We start from the raw sequence: 21,424 nt of genomic DNA on the forward strand, positions 1-21,424 counted from the left end.
TTTATTCTTTTTTATGGCTGAGTAGTATTCCATTGTATAAACATACCACAGCTTCTTTCTCCAGTCATCTGTCAGTGGGCATTCAGGTTGCTTCCATGTGTCAGCTATTGTATGCAGTGCTGCTATGAAAATAGACTTGGCATATGATCCAGTAATCCAACTCTTGGGCATATTTCGGAGGGAACTCTAATTCAAATAGATATATGCACCCCTTATGCATTCTGCCTCAGCTTTAATGTCTTCCTTGCTGATCCCCAAACACTTCAAGCAGGTTCCATGTCAGGACCTTTCTGCTTGCTGTTTCCTTTATCAGGGATGCCTATACACACACACACACACCCCGGCCTTGACCTAGACTCTCCATCAGTTAACATTTGCTGAAGTCTCCAATTCAGAGACACCTTTCCCAACAGCTCTTTAGATGGTTGCACCCTCCCCACCTGTCTCTGGAGCCCTTATCTCTACCCAGCACTGCTTTATTCATTTCTTTATATATGTTTGTTTCTGCCTTCTCCCATTTAAAACGTAAGCTTTATGAAAGTAGATATTTGATCTGTTTTGCTCACAGCTGCATCTCCGGGACTGTCAAAACAGTGCCTGAATGAAATTATTCTGTGTGATACCACAGTGGCGGCTACATGTCATTATGCATTTGTCAAAACCCATAGAATGTACAACATCAAGAGTGGACCCTAACGTAACCTATGGACTTTGGTTGATAATAATGTGCCCGTGTTGGTTCATCAGTTGTACCAAATATGCCGCCCTGATGAGGGAGGCTGAGGGTGGGGGAGTGTGTGTGTGTGGGTGGGGAGGGCTGTGTGCAAACACTGTATTTTCTGCTCATTTCTGTTGCGAACCTGAAACTGCTCTAAAAGAATAAAGTCTATGAAAAACAAACAAACAAACAAAAACAAACAAAAACAGTGACTGAAATAAGACACAGGCTCAGTAAATGACTGAGTGAACCAATTAAAGGGATGGGAAACTTTAAAATCTAAGTAGAATGATTCAGACTTCCATGGTTTATATATTTCCTTTTACTTTGAGAACCGCCCTCCTTATAAATGTCCCTGTTCAGAATATAACCTTTCCACCCATGCTTCCTTGAACGTTTACGCCTTTGTAGCTTACTGTTATTTGCCTAACAGTCCAGTGATTTAGTCACTATAAATTGGAACGCATGTGAAAGGAAACGCCACTATTGCTCTCTTTCTCTGTGCCCTATGAACCCTGTAAATTTTTTGATTAATAACAGTGTCGACCACTGTTTCTCTTTTAATTTTTGAAATCAAGATCTATTCAGAAGATAGAAACATCAGAATGCACATAAAGACGGTAGACCTAGTTCCTCAGAGACGACAAACAAAAAGAAAAACAAACCACAACCCCATCATCCCTGCTGTGGATTATTAATTCACTCATTTAATAAGTACTTACTTCCTACACACTATGTCTCAGGGAAGAGACGGCAGAACCATCACCGGGCTCTGTGTTTCCAGACCTCGTTCCAGGCTTGTTCACAGGGTAAAATATACTTTCTGCTACTGATTTTGCAACTTTCAGACTGTCTAAGATTTTAAACGTTGATACCTGACTCTACAAAAGAGACTTTAGATGAGCACATTTCCTCTTCTCCCATAGAAATGGAATTTCAGACTTGATACTTTTTCTTCACTCTTGCAGATGTTAGTCTATGTTTCCTATTTAATCAGTGACATTCCTAAAAACTAACATGCTTTAATGTGTTCTTAGTGACATCTACCAACATCTTCATTTTACGTTAGGATTAAGTTTTGCTTGGGTATTAACCAGTCCATAAAACATTTACGTGTTCTGAGTGCCCCGGATGTGACAGTGACTGTCCTCGGAGAGTCTACGTTAGTGATCATCCACAGAGGGTTATCTGAGAGGACAGCACATCTGTGGGTGGTTGAATGAAATGAACACCTTGATTTGGGGATGGGCATGCTGGCGAGGTTAAAGGCAAAAATGAATCTGTTTCGTAGGACACTGATCGGCTCACAGCAATTCCACCAAACACTTAAAGTGGACTCACTATGGTTACCCAAGTAAATAAGAAACTGACTTTTCATAATTTGCACAGTCCAGTAGGAGAAATGGATGCCGTGACTAAAATACAATGTAACTAGAGGAAAGGTAACCTGGATGAAATGTCGAAGGGAGTATGAACAGATACAGAGGACTGGAAGGGAAAGAGCTACTCAGAGACCGTCCCTCCTCTGCTCATTCCATATTTTTTGAGTTCTGAATTCACACCTACCAATTCCATACCTTTCATACAGTGAAATAAAAGACCAACCACATGGTCTTAAGTTATTACCAAAATTTATAATATAATCACATTATGTTTGTCAAATATTTCCGAGGTACGTTCATCTTTATCACATCCCAGGAGAACTTTCTGAATACACCACGATGCGCATTACCTTCATGCGTATTTCCACCTGAAACTGATCAAGTCTTCTAAAGATAAGAAGACCTCAGGATAGTTTTTCCTTAAAATGCAAGAAATGTTTTTAACCGGTACTAACCACAATGATGGCACCCATACAAGGAAATCTTTTCTCAAAATGACCTCATTTAAACGCACTGGTAAATTCTGTTTTCCACAACAACGTCACCTGCTGTATTCATGTATGTGAATGTCTGTAAAGCTTAACTTGTTATTCAACCAATTTAACTCCTCCTCACAACTGGGGATGCTTTAAATATGTCGAGGTACTTACATATTCTTCATACCCCTCATGGGCTGGTGGCGGGGGTGCCCTGTATCCTGGCACTGTTGGTGACCCCCGGGCTCGTGGGGTAGGGACACCTCTTGCTACAGGCGGCACTGGGAGGGCACCACGGGTCACAGTGGTCCCTCGAGGGGTGAGGACACCTCGTCCAGGTGGTGGGGGAGGAGGAATGGCGCCCCCACGGCCCCTAGGAGAAACAGGTCACATACAGGTGAGAAACAAGTGCTGAGAGAAAGGAATTAAAGCAAGTGAATTTCTCATCTTACAGCCTCCATACAATGGGAAGGAAACCAGATCTATTTCCTCAGAGTGTGTGTGAGTGTGTGTGTTTAATCACAATTCTTTAGAATGTGAAGTATCTTGCACAGAATAAGTCTTGTAAATATTGGTTGTGGCTTAGTTATCATGAAAACCATGTGAAATACATTGATATGTATTTTTCTAGCACTACAAACTCAAAGCAAAACAAACAAAAATCAGCCCACTCTGATTTTTATTCCAAATTTACCAAAAATGCTCAAATCAGACCGTTGGCTAATATATGACTCCCGGAACCACCCATCGCTGCTAAAGGTCAATGTCTCTTCCGCTCTGGAGGTTACTGACAGCACCGTGCAATTTTGTCATTTACAAAATAAAAGTCTGCCTGCGCTTCAGTAACACGTGCAACTCTAACCATCGCGATATCATTCTGCTTATTACAGCAGCTTAAGCCTGAGGTTACCTGAATCCCAACTCATGGTCACTCTCCTTACGCATGGAACCCTGAACTGGACCGTCTCTGATACAATTTGTTACCTCTGGTAGCAATGGTGCCAGTAAAATACATCAGGACTCCACCGAAAAAAGAAAAAAAAATGCAGACTGAGTCCTTGGTACCGGAGTGCTCGACACAAAAGTAACCTGGACTAAAAGCGTAAGAGCGCATGATGACAGTTCATTCCTGGTGGTATTCTGGGGCCTTCGCGGAAGGCTGAGTGTCTGTCTGAAGTCTTTGGGCGAAAACATGGCTATTTCGCTCTTTACTATGTCTGAGGGGTTGGCCTCCAGAAAGCACTGCTTTCGGCAAGAACGCTGAAGCTTGGGGTAAAAGATGATACTGGGATGTCAACCATCACACCGTTCGTCTGCACCCACAGAAGGGGGCTGCAGGGGCTGCTTTCTGCTGTGAATAGTGGCCAGCTGGCTCTTGCCGACAGAGAATGAGCTTTGACGAGTGAACAGTAAGAATCCTGGGAAGCTTTTAAACTTTTTAAATAGATTATAGAGCTGAGCAGAGAGATTATTAGAGAATTTATTGTGAGTCTAACGTATAGAGAATGCTGTCCTACACTGGGGAAGGTGACAGTTTCCTGTTCCATTGAGTATTTTAATGCTCCTTAAAGTGTGCCTTTGTGGGTAGGAAATGATGTCACCCCACTTTAAATTATATTCACAAGTCCTGGCTACACTGGGGAATAATCACAGGTGACTATTATAAACCCCCGAGCCTGAGGTCTATTTTTTTTTTCTAGTAGATTAAAGATTTCTTCCTGCTTCCCAAATGCATGACGCTCACTTCGAATCTAATGTCTCAGCCCATTCCCTCATCACCTGTCTCCCAGACAGAGCCCTGGCAAACCTGTCTCCGGAATCTGACTCACCACTCCTGTGCCTTCTGTCCTTCCCCTGGAGTGTTAACCCTACGTCTCTCTCCAACTCAAGGCCTCCGATTCAACTCAAGACTCACGTCGCCTGTGTTAGAATGCAGTGTCCCTGGATAAATCCACGCTGCCGTGTTCTTCCCTTTATTTTTCTGGCTTCTTGTAAGTTTTCTGTCCTTAATACTTCACCTCCCGCTCGGTCCTGAATCAAACGCAATCTGGTCATTGTTTTCTCCACTTTACTGAAAATATTCCTTCCTGCTATCATCAGTATCCTACCGACGTCCCAGTCCACTGGGTCATTGACAGTCCCCGTCCCCCTCTCCCTGTTATGTTTGTCACTGTGAGTTACTACCTGGAAACGCCTTCCTGAAACTTTCATGACTCTGTGTTTCTCCATAGTTTGTTCAGAGTTACCCAAAGACCTTTGAAAAATTCCAGATTGCAGACCATACCCCAGGCGCATCAAATCAGTCCCCAGCAGCGGCAAGCCCTCAGTGACCCCAGTACGCAGACCATGTTGGGAGCCACTGCCTGACGCGTAGCAACGTGACTTAAGAGTCTCGACAAGCGTGTCGCGCAGCCATTCCCAAGCTGTTTTAAAGGCTGAGAGCCAAGCCACGGAAAGTACGAGTCACCTGCCCCAGGTCACACTGCCAATCTGCGGACCCAGGATTCATGATAGGAGTGAGTACGTTCTTCACTAAGCTCGGTCCTTCACTCAGTTGCAGTGGATGGTGTCATTAGCCCTCAGCCAGGTCAGGCATGAGAGCGTCATCTAGGACCACTCTCCCTTCTCGGACGTCTAACTGGGCACAAACTGTATGGACTCTAAACTAAAATCTAGTCCTTTATCTCTGCTACACTCATTTCTGTGCTGGATGGGGACCTGTCTTCTCACGGACTTCCCTGCCGTGAGTCGGTGTCTCTCTGTCTTGTCTGTCTGTCCGTCTGTCTGTCTCTCTCGTTGCTCTAATTCTCTCTCACCCACAGTGGTGACTGAGAACTCTTTCTTAGAAACAAATAAAATAACTCCTCTCTTTAACAAACTCCATTAGTTCTACTTATGTATTAGCTCTCATTGTAGTTAAACAAAACCTTCCAAGTCTGCCCCAATTGTTTTGCTTTCCATTTTTTCTCTCACCCAGTGTGTAATGGTGATGTATGTGAAGGTCTTAGTTCTTCAATTATGTAATATGAATCATTATAATATGCAGACGTGATGCTTTGCTTTTTGGTATGCATTATTGTTGGAAGATTAGATAGTTTTCGTAGTCATGCTTGTTGAAACATAAATTCTGTTAATTAAATAAATTTTCAACAGAGGTTTAAAATATCCCAGGTACCATTCTTTTTTAATTTAAGTGTAACTGAGTAACCTAATAAAGTCACAATTTCATGACTATGTACAAGTTAGCATCCATTAACCCACTCGTTCAAGACCTTTGTGATCGATATGACCTTTTGTTTTGTGAGTCCGTTTCTTTATTCCTTTAAACTGCAGTTACTGCATCATGTGGTTTGAAACAGAAGACAACAGAGTTCTGCTGCATTCACTTTTATTAATGTTAGTTCATTAATGACATCAAGATAGCATTGGAAGAGAGGTTTAATGTTCAATGTTAATTTTTTTTCTTTTGACATATGCAGTATCAAATCTGTATGATATATGGAACATTAGAAAGTAAAAGCTTTCAATCAGATTTTTCTTCTAGGGGGAAGGGTATAGCTCAAGTGGTAGAGCACATGCTCAGCACCCAAGAGGTCAGGGGTTCAATCCCCAGTACCTCTTCCAAGCAGAAATCAATGAAGAAACCTAATTACCTCTCCCTCAGAAAACAATGCAAATTTTTCTTCTAAGATATTTAAAAATCTAGATCATAATGTACTATTCTTTTTCAAATTGTTAAAGAGATTACTATTTTAGAATAAAACTTCACTGAAATTGAAATGTTACATGGTCCATTCAAATATGGCAAATGTGATGTTACATTAAGGAGCATCAGTAACAAAACAAAATCCTTAATTTGATAATTTTATAATCGCAAAAGCAGGTTAATGCATTATTTTTTTTAAATGGCTCCAGTTCAAAGGAATATAGAATCGAAAAAAAACTGTCACCTCTATAGTCATTTGATATGTACTTAGATTACACCATATAAAACTGCTAAAACTGGCTTTTTTTTTTGGAATACAAAAGCGACAATTTCATGATTTAAGCCATATGCTTTAATCAATTTAGGATTACCTGCAATGAAGCTATTTCACAGCCATCATGATGCGATTAGAAATGTATATAAGGTTTTATAAAAGGTTGATTCTATTTTTAAAAAGTCCATAAAAATGTTGTTACGTCACGTTAATTTTTAGCAATGAACAGAGGTCTTGGGTAGCATTAGACAGCTCAGTTTTTTAATTTCAAAGATAAAATGTGAAAGTAATTGCTAAAACATTTTCAGAAGTTTTTCCTTTAGTCAATCTGCAACCTACTGATAAATGCATCAAAAAAATAAGATGGACTATTAGATAGTTTTGTGATAAAGCAAAGTGTACAATTCTTTAAAAAAAAGTAATTTCCACAATTGCCACGTTTTGCTTTTAGATAGTCAACCATTTCCTTGATATTTTATTTGGAAATGAATAGTTCTTAACTTCTTTTTCTGATAAGTGTAAAATTTTTTGAGATTTTTCTGACTTAAGTGTTCAAAACAGTGGTGTTTTGACACAGGTGGTTGAAAATATTTGGGGGATAAAAAAAATTGAATTGGCAAAGTACCTTAGAATCTCTTTAGGTAGTTTCTATGCAATATATGAAATCATATTCTAGACCTTCGTCATTTAGAGATTTGCAGCCCAACTATAATAGGGTAAAGAGAATGACAGAATTACATGGTCTGCGTGTGAAGGCTGTATTTTTCACTTTACTCTATGCAAAACAATGCTTTCTGTTGAAAGCTTGACAAATGTAGAATCCTACCAAATAAAATCTGGTGCAGAAAGATTCCAGTATCTTTGCAAAATAAACAATATCTAATAAAATCTTCTCTGATGACCAAGAATATTGTAGAGTCAAATATAACAAAAATTTAAATATTCTTATCATCAACTGTGTAAGAAGTGTATTTCTGGCTTTCTGAACTGGTGGTATATAGATAGATAAATAGATAGATTATAATATACATTATTTATAGTAATTAATTAATATAATATATTGTATATAATATCTACCTAATTATCTATTATATAGAATAGATATTATATATAACTACATATCTATATAAATATCTATTACACATAATAATAATATAATATATATAGTATCTATCTATATATCCATCTATCTAGTCTACCTACCTCCCTACCTGTATCATCCTCATCTTCCTATCCACCTGTCTGGCAAGACTGTATCAACTCAAGGGCCACTTAAGGCACAGATATTATTTATCATTTCCTCCTCATGCAAGGTCATCCTGGTTGATAGAGGCATACGATTGTATCACCTGCATGCCCTAATCTGGGGACAAAATCAAAAAATAGAAAGTCTTATATTTGCACCTTTTATTTTCCTAGGATATTTGTTAAGAGCTCAGACTCTGAATTCTGGAGTCAGACTGCCTTGTGACCTTGGAAATATTGCTTACATCTTTCTCAGTTGCTCACTTGTAAATAAATAATGCTTAACCCTACTATGGAGAATTTGAGGAATTAATGTATGTGAGGCTCTCATGAGCACGTATCTGTTGCTACTGCCTTTGCGGTGGTGGTGGTTACTGCTGCTCATGTTACGGTTAATGCCTAGCTGTGATCATGACACATAACGCGTCAGCAAAGGGTTGCCATCCTCACTGGCTGTTAGCTTATTTAAGGTAAGAATGAACGTACCTTGAGGGAGCAGTGGGAGCTATCCGGGTCCCTCTGCCTCTGATGCCTCTGCCACGACCAGAGTCCTCTGAGCCATTTAAGTAAGATAATTCGCGGAGCTGTTCCTGACGAATTTCATCATTGTAGTCCTAGAAGAAAACAAACATGGCCTGATGAGCTAAAGTGGGGCATGGCGTTCTTAGAACTGAACAAACATAGTCAGAAAGGAAATTTTTCATTCATTGCCTGGAGCCTTGGATACAAAAATCTAAAATGATGTAAAAGTAAAATACACTTTAAGTTTCTAATTTTATAAAGAGAAATTGAAGTGGCCTGTCTTATCAAGGAAGTGCTCAGCGGGAAGTCGGATGAGATTTGCTGGGATGTCACTTGATACGTCAACCAGAGAAGGGAAGATGGTTGCAGAACAGTACAGAACACGATCTTCGAATGCACCGAAGCTCTGGCTGTTAACATGAGGACTACTGAAAATCAGCGTCCCAGGGGTGAGTATGTATACATTGTAAATGTACTTAAGTATTTCCTGATGCATAAACTGAAAAGGTGCAGTCCCCAGGACCAGAGTAGACACTGTGATAAAATAATAAAAAAAAAAGTGCCAATAAATAGCACAATTTCAGACGACAGAAAGGCTGCATAAACCAACTAAACGCTTGATGGGTAACGTTCAAAAAGAAGAGCTTGCTGTGTGTCCTAGCACAGGGCTGATGGAGAGTGACAGACACAGCGGAACAGGACCTTCACAGAGATTTAGTCAGCGTCAAAGAGACTATCAGGATCTTTCATCAGCGTTGAAATGTATTGGTCATTTCAATGGGATCAAAGGGTGGATCTGAGTCACTGAAGATGGATGCTGTCTGCAAAACAACGAGGGTCAATCTTACCTATTTCTCTTCTGACTGCTACACACACGTGAATGTCCACACACACACACACACACACACACACACACACTCCTGGTCCAACAGCACAAAACTGAGTCATGGGTTATTTTTTGCCGTATGGGCAATCTGAGTAAATGCTTTTCCAGTAAGTACAAACATGTGTGAAAGCCATGCGGTGTCTAGGAGTTGAGACTAGGAATGTTGGTGGAGGGAGGGTTCACATAAATGCTGTCTGAGGTGGACACTTGAGCCAGGTGAGTCACCTGGAGCGGCACCTGGAAACATAGCACTCACCCGCGCAGCCCAGTCTCGCAGGTGGCGGCGGGGGTGCACTCAGCCTACGAGCATTTCTAAGGCACAGCTTTACCTCATGCTCCCAAAACTGCCGTGATCACAAGCAGAAGTACGAGTCTCTCCAAAGCTTTTATTTTCTCATTTCTAACATGCTGCTTTCATGTTTAGCCTGTTCAGCATCTGATTATAGTGATAATGGGCTCAACACAGCTGACTGACAGAAGAGCTATACAGTAGAAAATTATACTTTCTAGCAAGTCACATATTATTCAATTTCTACCTCTTAATTTTCACTTTCAAGCAACAGCCAGACGGAAGAATAAACACATCTACTATTTCATTCGGATCAAGGGACGTGGGGACTTGCCACTCCTGACTGAAATGCGCAGCCACCATCAAAATGAAGAGCTAATTCTATAATTTCCCCCTGTAATGTCTCTAATTTGAAAGCAGATCTCTGCAGCTTCCTATTTGAGGAAAATTCGTGGACTCTCAAGGGCTTTTATGAATAATAAGAGGAGATCGATTTTCATTTTTGGCTCTCCTGAGGGCTGAGATGAAAATTAACAGATTGCAGATGGATTCATATATGTACAAGTTTCCTCTGGAGCATAAATATTTTTAGGCCAGAATTATGAAATGTAATGTTGTGATTATTAGCGTGACTGTTTGACACTACAGGTAGAGTCAGTTCTCAGTGTGAACAGAACAACTATTGTTAGTATATAATCAAGTTTCTCATGAGCTCAGCTGGATATACTCGGTTTTAAGAAGTGGACCATCTTCCAGGGTTGGGATGGCCAAGGGAGCGCAGACCTCTAACTACAGGTGAAGCTGACTAAGAGCCCCAGTTGCTCTGCTCCGAAATCACACTGCTCGCACGGCCACGCTACCCAAGAGCCACTCCCCGCCAGTGACCGAATATGCTTGAGATGCTTAAAACGGATCCATTCCCGGGAGTCACAGGGCTCCTCTGCCTGGGCCTCAAGCTCTCCTTGCCAGCCTTGCTGAACTCCCTCTGGGCGCCGCTGCCCAAGGGCAGTCTACAGTCTCTCTTTCCTTTGGGTCGGACAGTCCAGTGTGATGGCTCTCCAGTCTCCCTTGGCCCCCTTCTGATTTTATTTATTTATTTATTTTTGGTCAAAAAAGCATTTTCCCTAATAAAGTCCTTATATGTTTAAACTGAATTAATCCTACTTCGGGGAGGACCCAAACTAACATACAGAATGTTGACAAATTAAGTTCCTAAGATTGCAAAGCTGAGCACGTTGGTACATCCATTAATGTTAATGCTGGTGGAGCCTAGTCTGTTCAACTGTGTAACTTTTACTCTGATTAAGTTGGAGTATTTGCTATTCTCCTGCTTAAAAATGGTTCCCTACAGGTTAAACAGGAAACTGATTACTGACTACCAAAAAGGGTAGTAATCAATATTTTTTAAAAAAAGTTAATTGTACGGTGCCCAATTTTGTAAATCATTTCAGTTAATTAAAAAAGGATGAAGGAGTGACAGAGTGACCAAACACAAAGCGTATTTCGGGCTTTGGCTGATGCAGATGAATTGTGGCAACAACAAAAAGGTTAGTGAGTGAGTCCCCTCGCGTGATGGAGTGAGAGAGGCAGGAGACGGGCAGCCACAGGGAATTCAAGCGCGCCCTAGTGGAAGGTAGGAATAAAAGAAGTGTTTAAATGCAGAAATGGTTAGAAGTGTAGTGACACCGTTAACCAAAAAAGAAAGGAATGAAAACAAGTTTGGAGGTGGAGAATTTATATTTGGTCTTGATCACCTTAAGTTTAAAATGCCAAGGAGACATTAAGGGTTATCTAAGAAATTCAGATCTGGGTCAGGGGAGTAGATTTTAACATCATCTGCAAGTATTTGTGACAAATGAAACACAGAGATTGCATAAGAAAATAGTAGAATAATACAGTGACAGAATTTTCTTTTTTCTTTAAGATTATCTATGTTTTATTTTTTAACATATTTTATTGATTTATAATCATTTTACAATGTTGTGTCAAATTCTAGGGTAGAGCACAATTTTTCAGTTATACATGAACATATATATATTCATTGTCACATTTTTTGCTGTGAGCTACCACAAGATCTTGTATATATTTCCCTGTGCTATACAGTATAATCTTGTTTATCTGTTCTACATTTTTGAAATCCCGTCTATCCCTTCCCACCCCCTGCCCCCTTGGCAACCACAAGTTTGTATTCTATGAGTGACAGAATTTTCTAATCATACTTTTAGTGCAAATTTATATCATTGAAGATGATCAATTGACTTATTAATTGCAATATTTGGATCATTAAAGACCAAGTCTTTTAATAAACTTGTTTTTTCTAATTAGACATCTAAAATATACATACCACTGTATTTATAGTGATGAAACGTCTGTCTGTTTTAAACAAGTACAAAAGAGATATTGAAACTCTATTCTCTAGACTGAATGTATCTTGTGTATTATTTTTATGACATAAATATAATTTTTTAAACCCCAAAGTCTTTAACTGTATATTGTATGCTTATCTCTAGTTCTTCATTAAGCACAGATAATGGGTTTGAATGAATCTTTCATACCTAGCACATGAGTCCAGCTCAAGCTGAAACATCTGGTTGAACATTTAATTATTTTGTATGTCGCTGATGCTTCAGTTACGTATAATCTTATAAACACTAGTAAACAAAATATTCCAAGTTTGCCTTGTAAATGTGATCTTACCAGAAATACACTGCCTATTAGCTGACTTGAGTCATACTGAGCTCTAAGATTTTGGAGTCATAAAATAATTATACATATAAAGGATGATTGCAGTTTTATGACATTTATAATCGTTATGCTTAATTTGCTAAAACAGATATTTGCTGAAAAAGTGAAAATATAAGTTCATAAGTAGTAATAATAATTATATTTTTATGAGATTATTTGAGTATTATTTTATTTATCACTTTAATGTTAAAAGACCCTTGAGACATAAAGAAATGCAGAAAGACACATGATCACTAAGTATGAGGTGTTCATTGAGGACAAAGATGTAGTTTTGACAATTCAGGGTGAACAAAAGGGAAAAAATTAAATTCTAGTCATTTAAAATAAATAATAAAAGACAACTTAATATACGTATTTAATTGGTATGCAAAACTGCAATATTCCAAAAAATCTTATAATAAGGCCTACCCATATTATGAAGACAATATTCTTGTCAAAAAGTAAAAGTTACACTAATGCACAAACCTTAATATTATCTTAGCTAGAATTTCAAATTACTGGGATTCCAGACTTCAAATATTAAAGAGTGCTTTACTAGTCTGGGGTATACTTGCAGTGAGTTAAACATATGGATGCTAACTTTCTCCTTGCCTTGCAAGCTGAGTAGTAAAGTTACTTCAAAAATGCTGATTGGTTTGATTGGCAGGTTTGGCTTCAGACAGAAGGGACTCAAACAGTGAACCTTTCAATGAATTCATCAAGGCTCAAATAACACAAGCACATCATATAAAGGCATTTTAAGAATTCATTCAATTTTGATGTTTCCTAGAATGTCTAAACATTGTCTTCTTTGCTACCAAAATCTTTTTTTTTTTTCAAATTTGCTATCTTGAAATAACAACAAAGATCTCCAGAGCACCGCTGTATGTTCGTTTGGCTCAGGGCGAGGCAAATTCTCCCTGGGAAGCAATTTCCATGAAGTTCACGAGTGCCCCTTTGTGCGTCCCCAGCAAGGCCCTACCCCGCCGCGGCAAAGGGTGTAAACGGTGCGCACACAAGCTCAGAGCAGACAGATGCTGGGATGCTCCTGGAAAGGACTCACGCTCAGAGTCTGCGCGTTTAATGTATGTGCATAACCCCCCAGTTACATACACTCATGTCCATCTGTCATGATGGCATGCTGCCCAAATACAAATTGGGAAGATTATTTCACTTGTGTAGAGATGCCAGGTAATGACAGGTGTAGACAGGCTGCCCGGGGACACAGCAAGGGACCATTTTCCTGCCAGATTCCCTCCTCTGAGGCTCCCACGGGCACTGGTGTAGCACATGAAATCTGTGATTCTAACCACTGGTAGCATGCAAACATGTATTTTAGCTCTAAAATACAGGGCTGTCAGACGACATTGGGGGAGGAAGAAACGCAGACTGTAGCCCATCTGAGCTACCCACGCATGACAAAAAGACGTGGGATGTCCTGAGCCGTACAAACAGTTAGGCTAGGACACTTCGACCAGAGATGTCAACATGAAAGCACAGGCGGCGATGGGTCCCGGGCCAATATCCCATCTATAGCCAAGCTGGAGTGAGGAGGAAGCTATTTCAGAAAGCAATCCGTGCTGTACTAGACGTTACTCAGCAAAGCATCCTGGGCTATTAAATAGCATCTCTTAGCCAACACAGGGTGAGTTTTAATCAGTCTGGGCTAGGGACCAGAAAAACTCATTAACAAAATGCGGTCAAAGAACAGTCAATTAAGATTTATTAAAAAATCTGCTCAGTGCATGACTCTGCAGAAGGTCTGTATAAAGGCTTTATAAAGCATATTTACCCAAGGAGATTGAACATTACAAGCCAAAAAAGGTTGTAGACTTTGTACCTTGAACTGCTAATGATGGTAATTTCTGTTACTCTAGAATTTTTTTTCTTTATCATTATTAAAGTCATATTGCACACTTTGTAAAAATCATCCAAGAATAAGATAGTTACTATACAGATTTTATGTAGATATTCTGCAGGAGGATTGGAAACGTTCATTTTCTATCTTGTTTATTTTACCTGAGTCAACATTAGCCATTGATACACGAGGTCTAGGAACCAAGACCTTCTAAATGAGCACCAGACTCATGTATTTGGTCTTATATCTTCACTGCTCCTACCTTATAAAGTCAGCCACTACCTCAGGTTAGATGTGAGGTGATAGATAAATATTTATATAGCACTCAAATGAGAGACCTGGACTATTATCCTAAAAATATCAAGCTCCGTTTCTTTAGGTTGAGTCAAAATGACTATATTGTCTTCAGCAAATTTTCTTGGCAACTTCCTGTGTACGGGATACAGGAGCACTCTGCACCTTAAGCTGAAATAGGCGTTAATGTGCTATTTTGGCGTGTTACTATACACCTTAATCTACAAGCACCAAAAAAGAACTCTTGCTTAACACAGAATCAATGATAGTTATTGGTACATTGACCCAATGGGCCCAAATCCTTCTCGACAAAGAAATCACCGTAATAAAGTTACCTTTAAAGCACAGTGTGAATTCTGCACATGAAAAAGGTTGGTGGTAGTAGCCCACATGGGTGATTTTTTTTATTGTATTTTTTTTTTTGGCGGGGGAGGTAATTAGGTTTATTTATTTTGAGAGGAGGCACTGGGGATCGAACCCCAGTGCCTGCTAAGCATAAGCTCTACCATTTGAGCTATACCCTTCCTCCTACTTTTTTCTGTTTTTTTGTTTTTGTTTTTATAGTCTTATATAATTTTTTTAATTTTTGTGGTTTTTATCAACAATCTTGCAATTCCTGCCCTTCCCCAAATATGAAAAATTTATATATTGAAGGTGGTAAAGCATCTAACCACCTAGAGTTTTTTAAATGACTAAGGGAATTTTGTTAAAATAAATTTCCCATTCATTTATTCAATGTATTTTTACGCAGCAATTAAGTGCCAGGCACTGACGTAGGTGCTGGGGACACAGCAGAGGAAAGTCCCTGAATCAGTGGCGCTTAAGTGAATGTGGATAATACATATTTGTTCATGAAATGTCAGAGCAAGCAACATTTCAGCCAAATGTCTAGGGAGGGACAGGTGCCTTCTTCAACCTCTCTGAATCATTGTCCACACCATTCAACTTTGACCCCTTTTGTAGGTTTAAAAAAAATTATTGCCAATATTGTATTAATGCTTCAGTAGCTGCTACTTTGTTTTTTCTTTTTATGTTACATTTACTAGTTTATTTTAATTTTTAGATTTCACGCATAAGTGATATCATGTAGTATTTGTCTTTCTCTGCCTGACTTATTTCACTAAACATAATACCCTCCAGGTCCATCCATGCTTCATGTATCTTTTCAAATTAGTGGCGGGGGGGGGGGGGGGTTGTTTGGATATACACCCAGGAGCGGAACTGCCGGATCTTACGGCAGTTCTATTTCTAGCTTTTTGAGGACCCTCCATACTGTTTCCCACAGTGGCTGCACCAAGTTACATTCCCACCAACAGTGTACGCGGGTTCCCTTTTCTCCACATCCTTGCCAGCATTTGTTATTTGTGTTGTTTTTGATGACGGCCATTCTGACCGGTGTGAGGTGACATCTCACTGTGGTTCTGATGTGCATTTCCCTGACGCTTAACGATGTTGAGCATCTTTTAATGTGCCTGTCGGCCATCTGTGTGTCTTCTTTGTAAAACTATCTATTCAGGTCTTCTGCTCATTTTTAATCTGGCTGTTTGGTTTTTTGATATTACGTTGTATGAGCTGTTTAAATACTTTGGGTATTAACCCCTTATCTGTCATATCATTTGCAAATATTTTTGCCCATTTGGTAAGTTGTCTTTTTGTTTTTACTGGCTTCTACGTTTTAATTTTATTTTATTAAAAAATGTTGAGCTCTATGTTCCTGTCTTAGAAAGACAAGTATGAACTGAGGAGAACTATGCCAATGGCTCATGAGAAAAATCTCTCCCAGAAGTTCTGTGTTTTCTCCCAAATGAAAACGCTGTGATGATTCCTTCTGACATCGTCATTTAATCAGGAAAACACCAGTCACGGTAAGTTTTTTGAAAAGTTCTTTGCAAAGAGTACAAAATAGGTGGTGCACGCCTCTTTTAAGCAATCAGTTTCACTTTACCAGAGGAAACATACTTGCAACATAGTCTGCATGAATGTAAATAAGCCATCTGCAGCAGGTGATAAGGCAGTTGGGCAAAAAGCATACATTGGAAAAGAAGATTCTCTTGAAATGAATTTTTAAAAATTCAAACCATTATCATAAAGGAGTGTACCAAGACCTGCTTTAGTTCCCACATTCCACTTGCTGGAAGTCAACAAGAAAAATGTTATATATTTTTATTGGGCTTACAGCTTCTAATGACTTCCAAATATAATCGTTAAAAGAAATCTTTGCGTAGTATTCTTCCTGAATATTTAACCATAGTTGAATACAGTAGCCCTTCAAAATAATTAAAGTGCCACCTTTTCAAACAGTGTATTAGAGGAAAGCAGAATTATTTGCCAGATGGGAAAGGGGAATCTAGCCCAGGAGACAAGCAAAGGTGAGCTGGGATGAGGGTACCCAGCTAGCGCTGAAGGTGCTGAGTGAGGAATGGGAATATTAGGGATGCTGCAAGGAAAACGGGCTAAAATGGAACTGAGATGGGAGCCATAGTAAATGTGAGTTTCCCTCTTGTTTCTATTCTTAAAAAGAAATGCAAATATTTTTGTAAATGAGGAAGCTTTTTAAATTGGCAGTTTTTAAAGGTGTGACAGGATTCTCTTCTATGTGGATAGCCTGTCTTCTGGGCAGACATGCAAATTTTTAAGAACCCTGTGTAAGAAAAAAAAATGTAAAAAAGACAAAAACTTAATTATACAAGGGAAAATAGATACCTTTACATGAAGGTACCTGGGGATCAGAAAGAGAGAGGTAGACATTTGTTAGTTTCCAGGTATATTTCCAGGGATTTAAAGCCATGAAGTCATGATGGAAAAACGGTAGGGTTAGGGAAGAGTTCATGATCCAACTGCCCTGAAGCGTCCCGTCTAAGGGAAACAGTAGAAGGGTGTGCGGACAGACCCTGGGCTGGGGCACTGGGGCCTGGATTCTCAAGGCAGTGAGCACTCACAGGGTGGCGTCACCAGGGACTGGCTTTGGAAAGATCACGCAGGTGTGTGGACAAAGGATGCTACTCAGCTGTTCCACTGAAACCTGATCATGGTCGAAGCCTTTCATAAGCGGTCCAGGCAGGAGACAATAAAGGTGGGAATGAGGGCAAAAGTCAACTTTTGCTCTTAACTAGTTTTTGTCCCTTTGAACAAGTCATTTCTAGCCTCAGTCTCAAATCTGGAAACTGAAAAGGTGGAAGGTAGTTGTAATCAACCTGGTGTCCCCACCAGACTTTCTCACGAAGAAGGCTTCTGAATGCTGACCTTGCTACTGCAGTATCGAAATGCAGTCAGGGTGCCCCGTGTGCATGGAAATGTGGCTGCATGTTTGTCCATTTCTATAATAATTTCCTCACAAAACCCACACCAAAGTAACACTCTGCTTTGTATGCCATCTTGACTGCAAACAATGGCTTGACTGCTAAGTCCCTGAGAGAAACAAAACGAAATTTAAAGAATAAAAATAAAAATAGTATCAACAAACCCTCTTGAGGAGAAAGAGACTGTTTTAAAAAGAGGTTTATGTTTGGTTTGTGGTATCAGCTTTAACGCTGGCATAGGATGTGAATTGAGATTGGAGTCTCAGGAGTCTAGTGGCAGTAAAGGCTTTTGTGGTTATTAAATACCTCAACTTTACTCAGGCAGTTAGCAAACCAAAAAAGCCATTAATTAGCTGCCTTCTGCACTCTCACGGTTATTGCTTCCGAAGCGTCAGTAAGTACAGAGCAGACCTGTGGCTTTCCTTCCTCTCGCACCCTCCAGGTAATTTACAGATTAGAGATTCATGCCTAAGTCTTGCTTTGATAATGAACAAAACCATTCTTCCAGGAGGTCTGATTTCCATCAGTTTCTAAAACACACTTAATTCTAAACTTACTTGGCCCGATGCTTGCAAATGAGCCATTTTGAGGTTTCAGACTTAATTTGGGTGATTTTCATATGGTCTTTTCTGAAGAGTTTAAAAAATATTTGTAAAATCTTGTTGGCCCAGAGGTTTATATTATTCTACGTTACTGATGTTTGTTTACACAGGGGAAGGTGTTGGTGTGAATCCAACTCCCACCAAATAATTCTTGTAATTCTGTTAAATAATTGCAACACAATTAGAGTTCAAGGACTCCACCCAAACGTTCTAGATATCTCAACCTCTGTTTTGTCCCAATTTAGAATATAATTGTAGTATGTTTATATATGTAAATCAATATTGGAAGAATTATCAAGCTGCTTACCTAAGCATTACAGAAATGTTTAGGTTCAGAATCAAATGCAAATACTGATTTGAAAGCTAATAAACAATCTGAAAAACAGTGCAAGATAAATTTTAAAAATCAGTCAGGATATCAAGAGAATAAGAAGACAAACCAGACTAGGGGAAAAAAATACTTGCAAAAGAAATAGCTGATAAAAACTGTTATTCAAAATACACAGCGGACTCTTAAAACTCAACCACAAGAAAATGAACAACTTCATTAGAAAACGGACAAAATATATGACAGACACTCCACCAAAGAAGATGTATCGATGGCAAAGAAGCATATGAAAAGATGAGCATCTTGTGCCATTAAGCAAATGGAAATTAAGATAATCAGATATGATTACACACCTATTAGAAAGACAAAAACTCAGAACACCGACAACACCAAGTGCCGGCGAGACTTCCTAAAGCAGTAGAAGCTCTCATTTACGGCTGCTGGGAGTGCAAGACGCTGTAGCCACTTCCAAGACGGCTTGGTGGTACCTTCCCAAACTAAATCATTGTGCAATCCACCAGTCATGCTCCTTGGCATTTACCCAACAAAGCTGAAAAGTGATGTCCACAGAAAACCTGCACATTAATGTTTAGAGCAGCTTTATTCATAATTAGCAAAATTTGGAGGCGACCAAGAAGTCCGTCAGTATGAACCGGTAAATAAACTGTGGTCCATCCGGACAATCGAATACTATTCAATGATTTAAAAACTGAGCTCTCAAGCCATGAAAAGACATGAAATAAATGTAAATACGTATAACTAAACAAGAGAAGCCAATCTGAGAAGGCTGCATGCTATATGATTCCAAATATAGGACATCTGAAAAAGGCAAAGCTATGGAGATGGTAGAAGAAACAATGGAGTGAGGTAGAGGGAGGGATGACAGGTGGAAGACGGTGGATTTTTAAGGCAGTGGAGCTGATCCGTATAATACAACAGTGGTGGATGCATGTCTTAGTCCATTCAGGCTGCTGTAACGAAAAGAACAAATTATAAACAACAGAAATTTATTTCCCACTGTTCTGGAAGTTAAGTCCAAGGTCAAAGAGCTGGCATATTCAGTCTCTGGTGAGGGTCTACATGTTGGTTCATGGAAAGACTTCTTTTTCTCTGTGTCCTCACATGACAGAAGAGGTGAGGGGTCTATTTTTAAGGGCTCAAATTCCATTTATGACAGCTTTACCCTTATGATTTAATCATCTTCAAAGGCCCCCGCCTCCTAATGCCATCACCTGGGTGTTAGGACGGCAACATATGCATTTTAGGGGCACAGTCCATAGCCACACATGTCACTGTATCTTTGTGAAACTCGTAGAATGTACAACACCAAGCCTGAGCGCTAATATAAACTATGGACTTCGGGTGATAATGAAACATCAGTGTAGGTGGATCACTTGTAACCAGTGTACCACTCTGGTTGGGGAGGATGAGAATGGGGGAGGCTGCGCATGTTGGCGGGGCTGGGCAAGAAGGTATGTGGGGAATCTGTGTACCCTCCCCTCAATTTTGTTGTGAACCTAAAACTGTTCTAAAAAACCAAGTTTATTTACAAAAGCAATCAGGAGATGACTCTGAGAGCACGGTGCTCCTAAATAAAGAAGATTTTCATCAGACTGAAAGAGTTCATGCAAGCTTCACAAATTCTGGTGCTGGGTAAGCACATCTTTGCTCGTCAGAGGTAGGAGGCTGCTGAAGCCTCCTCTTACATGCAAACCTCCAGGGAGTCCCAGTGCATCATAAACAACTGGCCTCACCTTCTTGGCGCCTTGTGAATGACGAGGGTTTGGAGGGTGAGTACCCCCATTTACAGGTGCATGTGGGGAAATCCCACGTGGGGGGTCAGTGGTAGAAAACCTTTTAAATACCTCTTATTTCTCATCTTTCTCCCAATTTACTTACTCTTTTTTTTTTTCCCCTCTTGTTCTAAAATCCTATCAGCCTAGACCTACTCAGAAATTAAGTATGTGGAATCAAAGGAGCCAAGATTTCTGAATCAGAGTTCCTGCCCCGACTGTGGACTCCCGGCTGTGGAGGGGCTGTCCTTCCAAATCGATGGGTTTTCTTTGCAAACAGAACAGACGGTCAAAGAATATCCCGTTGCTCTTGTTGATAAACTGGTGTGATTGCTGCTGGCAGCGGTGGCGGTGGCTGCGGTGGACGTGGGCTTTTGACGTCTGTGTGAAGACTGTGACTGCTGGCTGTTTGACTACGCGCTTGAGACTCGGTAAGCCGATGATTAGATACGCGGCGAAATCAGATGGGCAGCTTTCTAGGCATAGAGGCAGGGATTCTGAGCTCCAACTTGGATTCTGCCTGCGTGGCAGTACAAAAATCGCGTTTCCTCCCTCTACTACCTATGTTGAGTTTACAGAGAATCTGACTCCTAAGTTGAGTTGCCTAAGTTGAGTTTACAGAGAATCTGACTCCGCTTCTGGAGATTTGAAGATAAACTGAAATACCCTGTGAGCATCCAGGTCAGCACATTTATGTGTACGTGATTTTATAACACTAGAAAGAGATGGAAAACTGAGGCTGAGGATCAGATAAATAGAAAACAGAGCATACAGCAGCCTGGCGTTCATGTGAAATACGTTATCGCGCAAGAAAGTTTTAAAAATCCAAAAGACAGCTAAAGGAGCCAGGAAAGGGTTCGCAAGAGCAGCCCAAGCCGTGACTCAGAGCACAGAGAAACGGGGCTGAGTCGCTTACGTTGTAACAAAATGGGCAACAAATGGCAGCAGCATCATTGAAAGGTGGAAACTGACCATACAAAGCTTGATGGGATCCAGTTTCACAGTGTGATTAGATCACAGGATTATGT

At 40.0% G+C, this 21,424-nt stretch overlaps 1 protein-coding gene across 3 annotated transcripts in view; it reads right to left on the reverse strand.

Annotated features, from left to right (window-relative positions):
* KHDRBS2 (KH RNA binding domain containing, signal transduction associated 2) overlaps nucleotides 1-21,424 on the reverse strand; it is a 512,181-nt gene that overhangs the window by 192,042 nt on the left and 298,715 nt on the right. For all 3 annotated transcript variants that reach the window (XM_072944681.1, XM_072944680.1, XM_006217887.2), the window contains exons 5-6: nucleotides 8,288-8,415; nucleotides 2,751-2,949 (exon numbers count right to left, since the gene is read on the reverse strand). In XM_072944681.1, coding sequence (XP_072800782.1) covers nucleotides 2,751-2,949; nucleotides 8,288-8,415 — 327 coding nt within the window. The remainder of the gene's footprint in view (nucleotides 1-2,750; nucleotides 2,950-8,287; nucleotides 8,416-21,424) is intronic.

Source organism: Vicugna pacos, chromosome 20, assembly GCF_048564905.1.
Source record: "Vicugna pacos chromosome 20, VicPac4, whole genome shotgun sequence".
Taxonomy (NCBI): Eukaryota; Metazoa; Chordata; class Mammalia; order Artiodactyla; family Camelidae; genus Vicugna; species Vicugna pacos.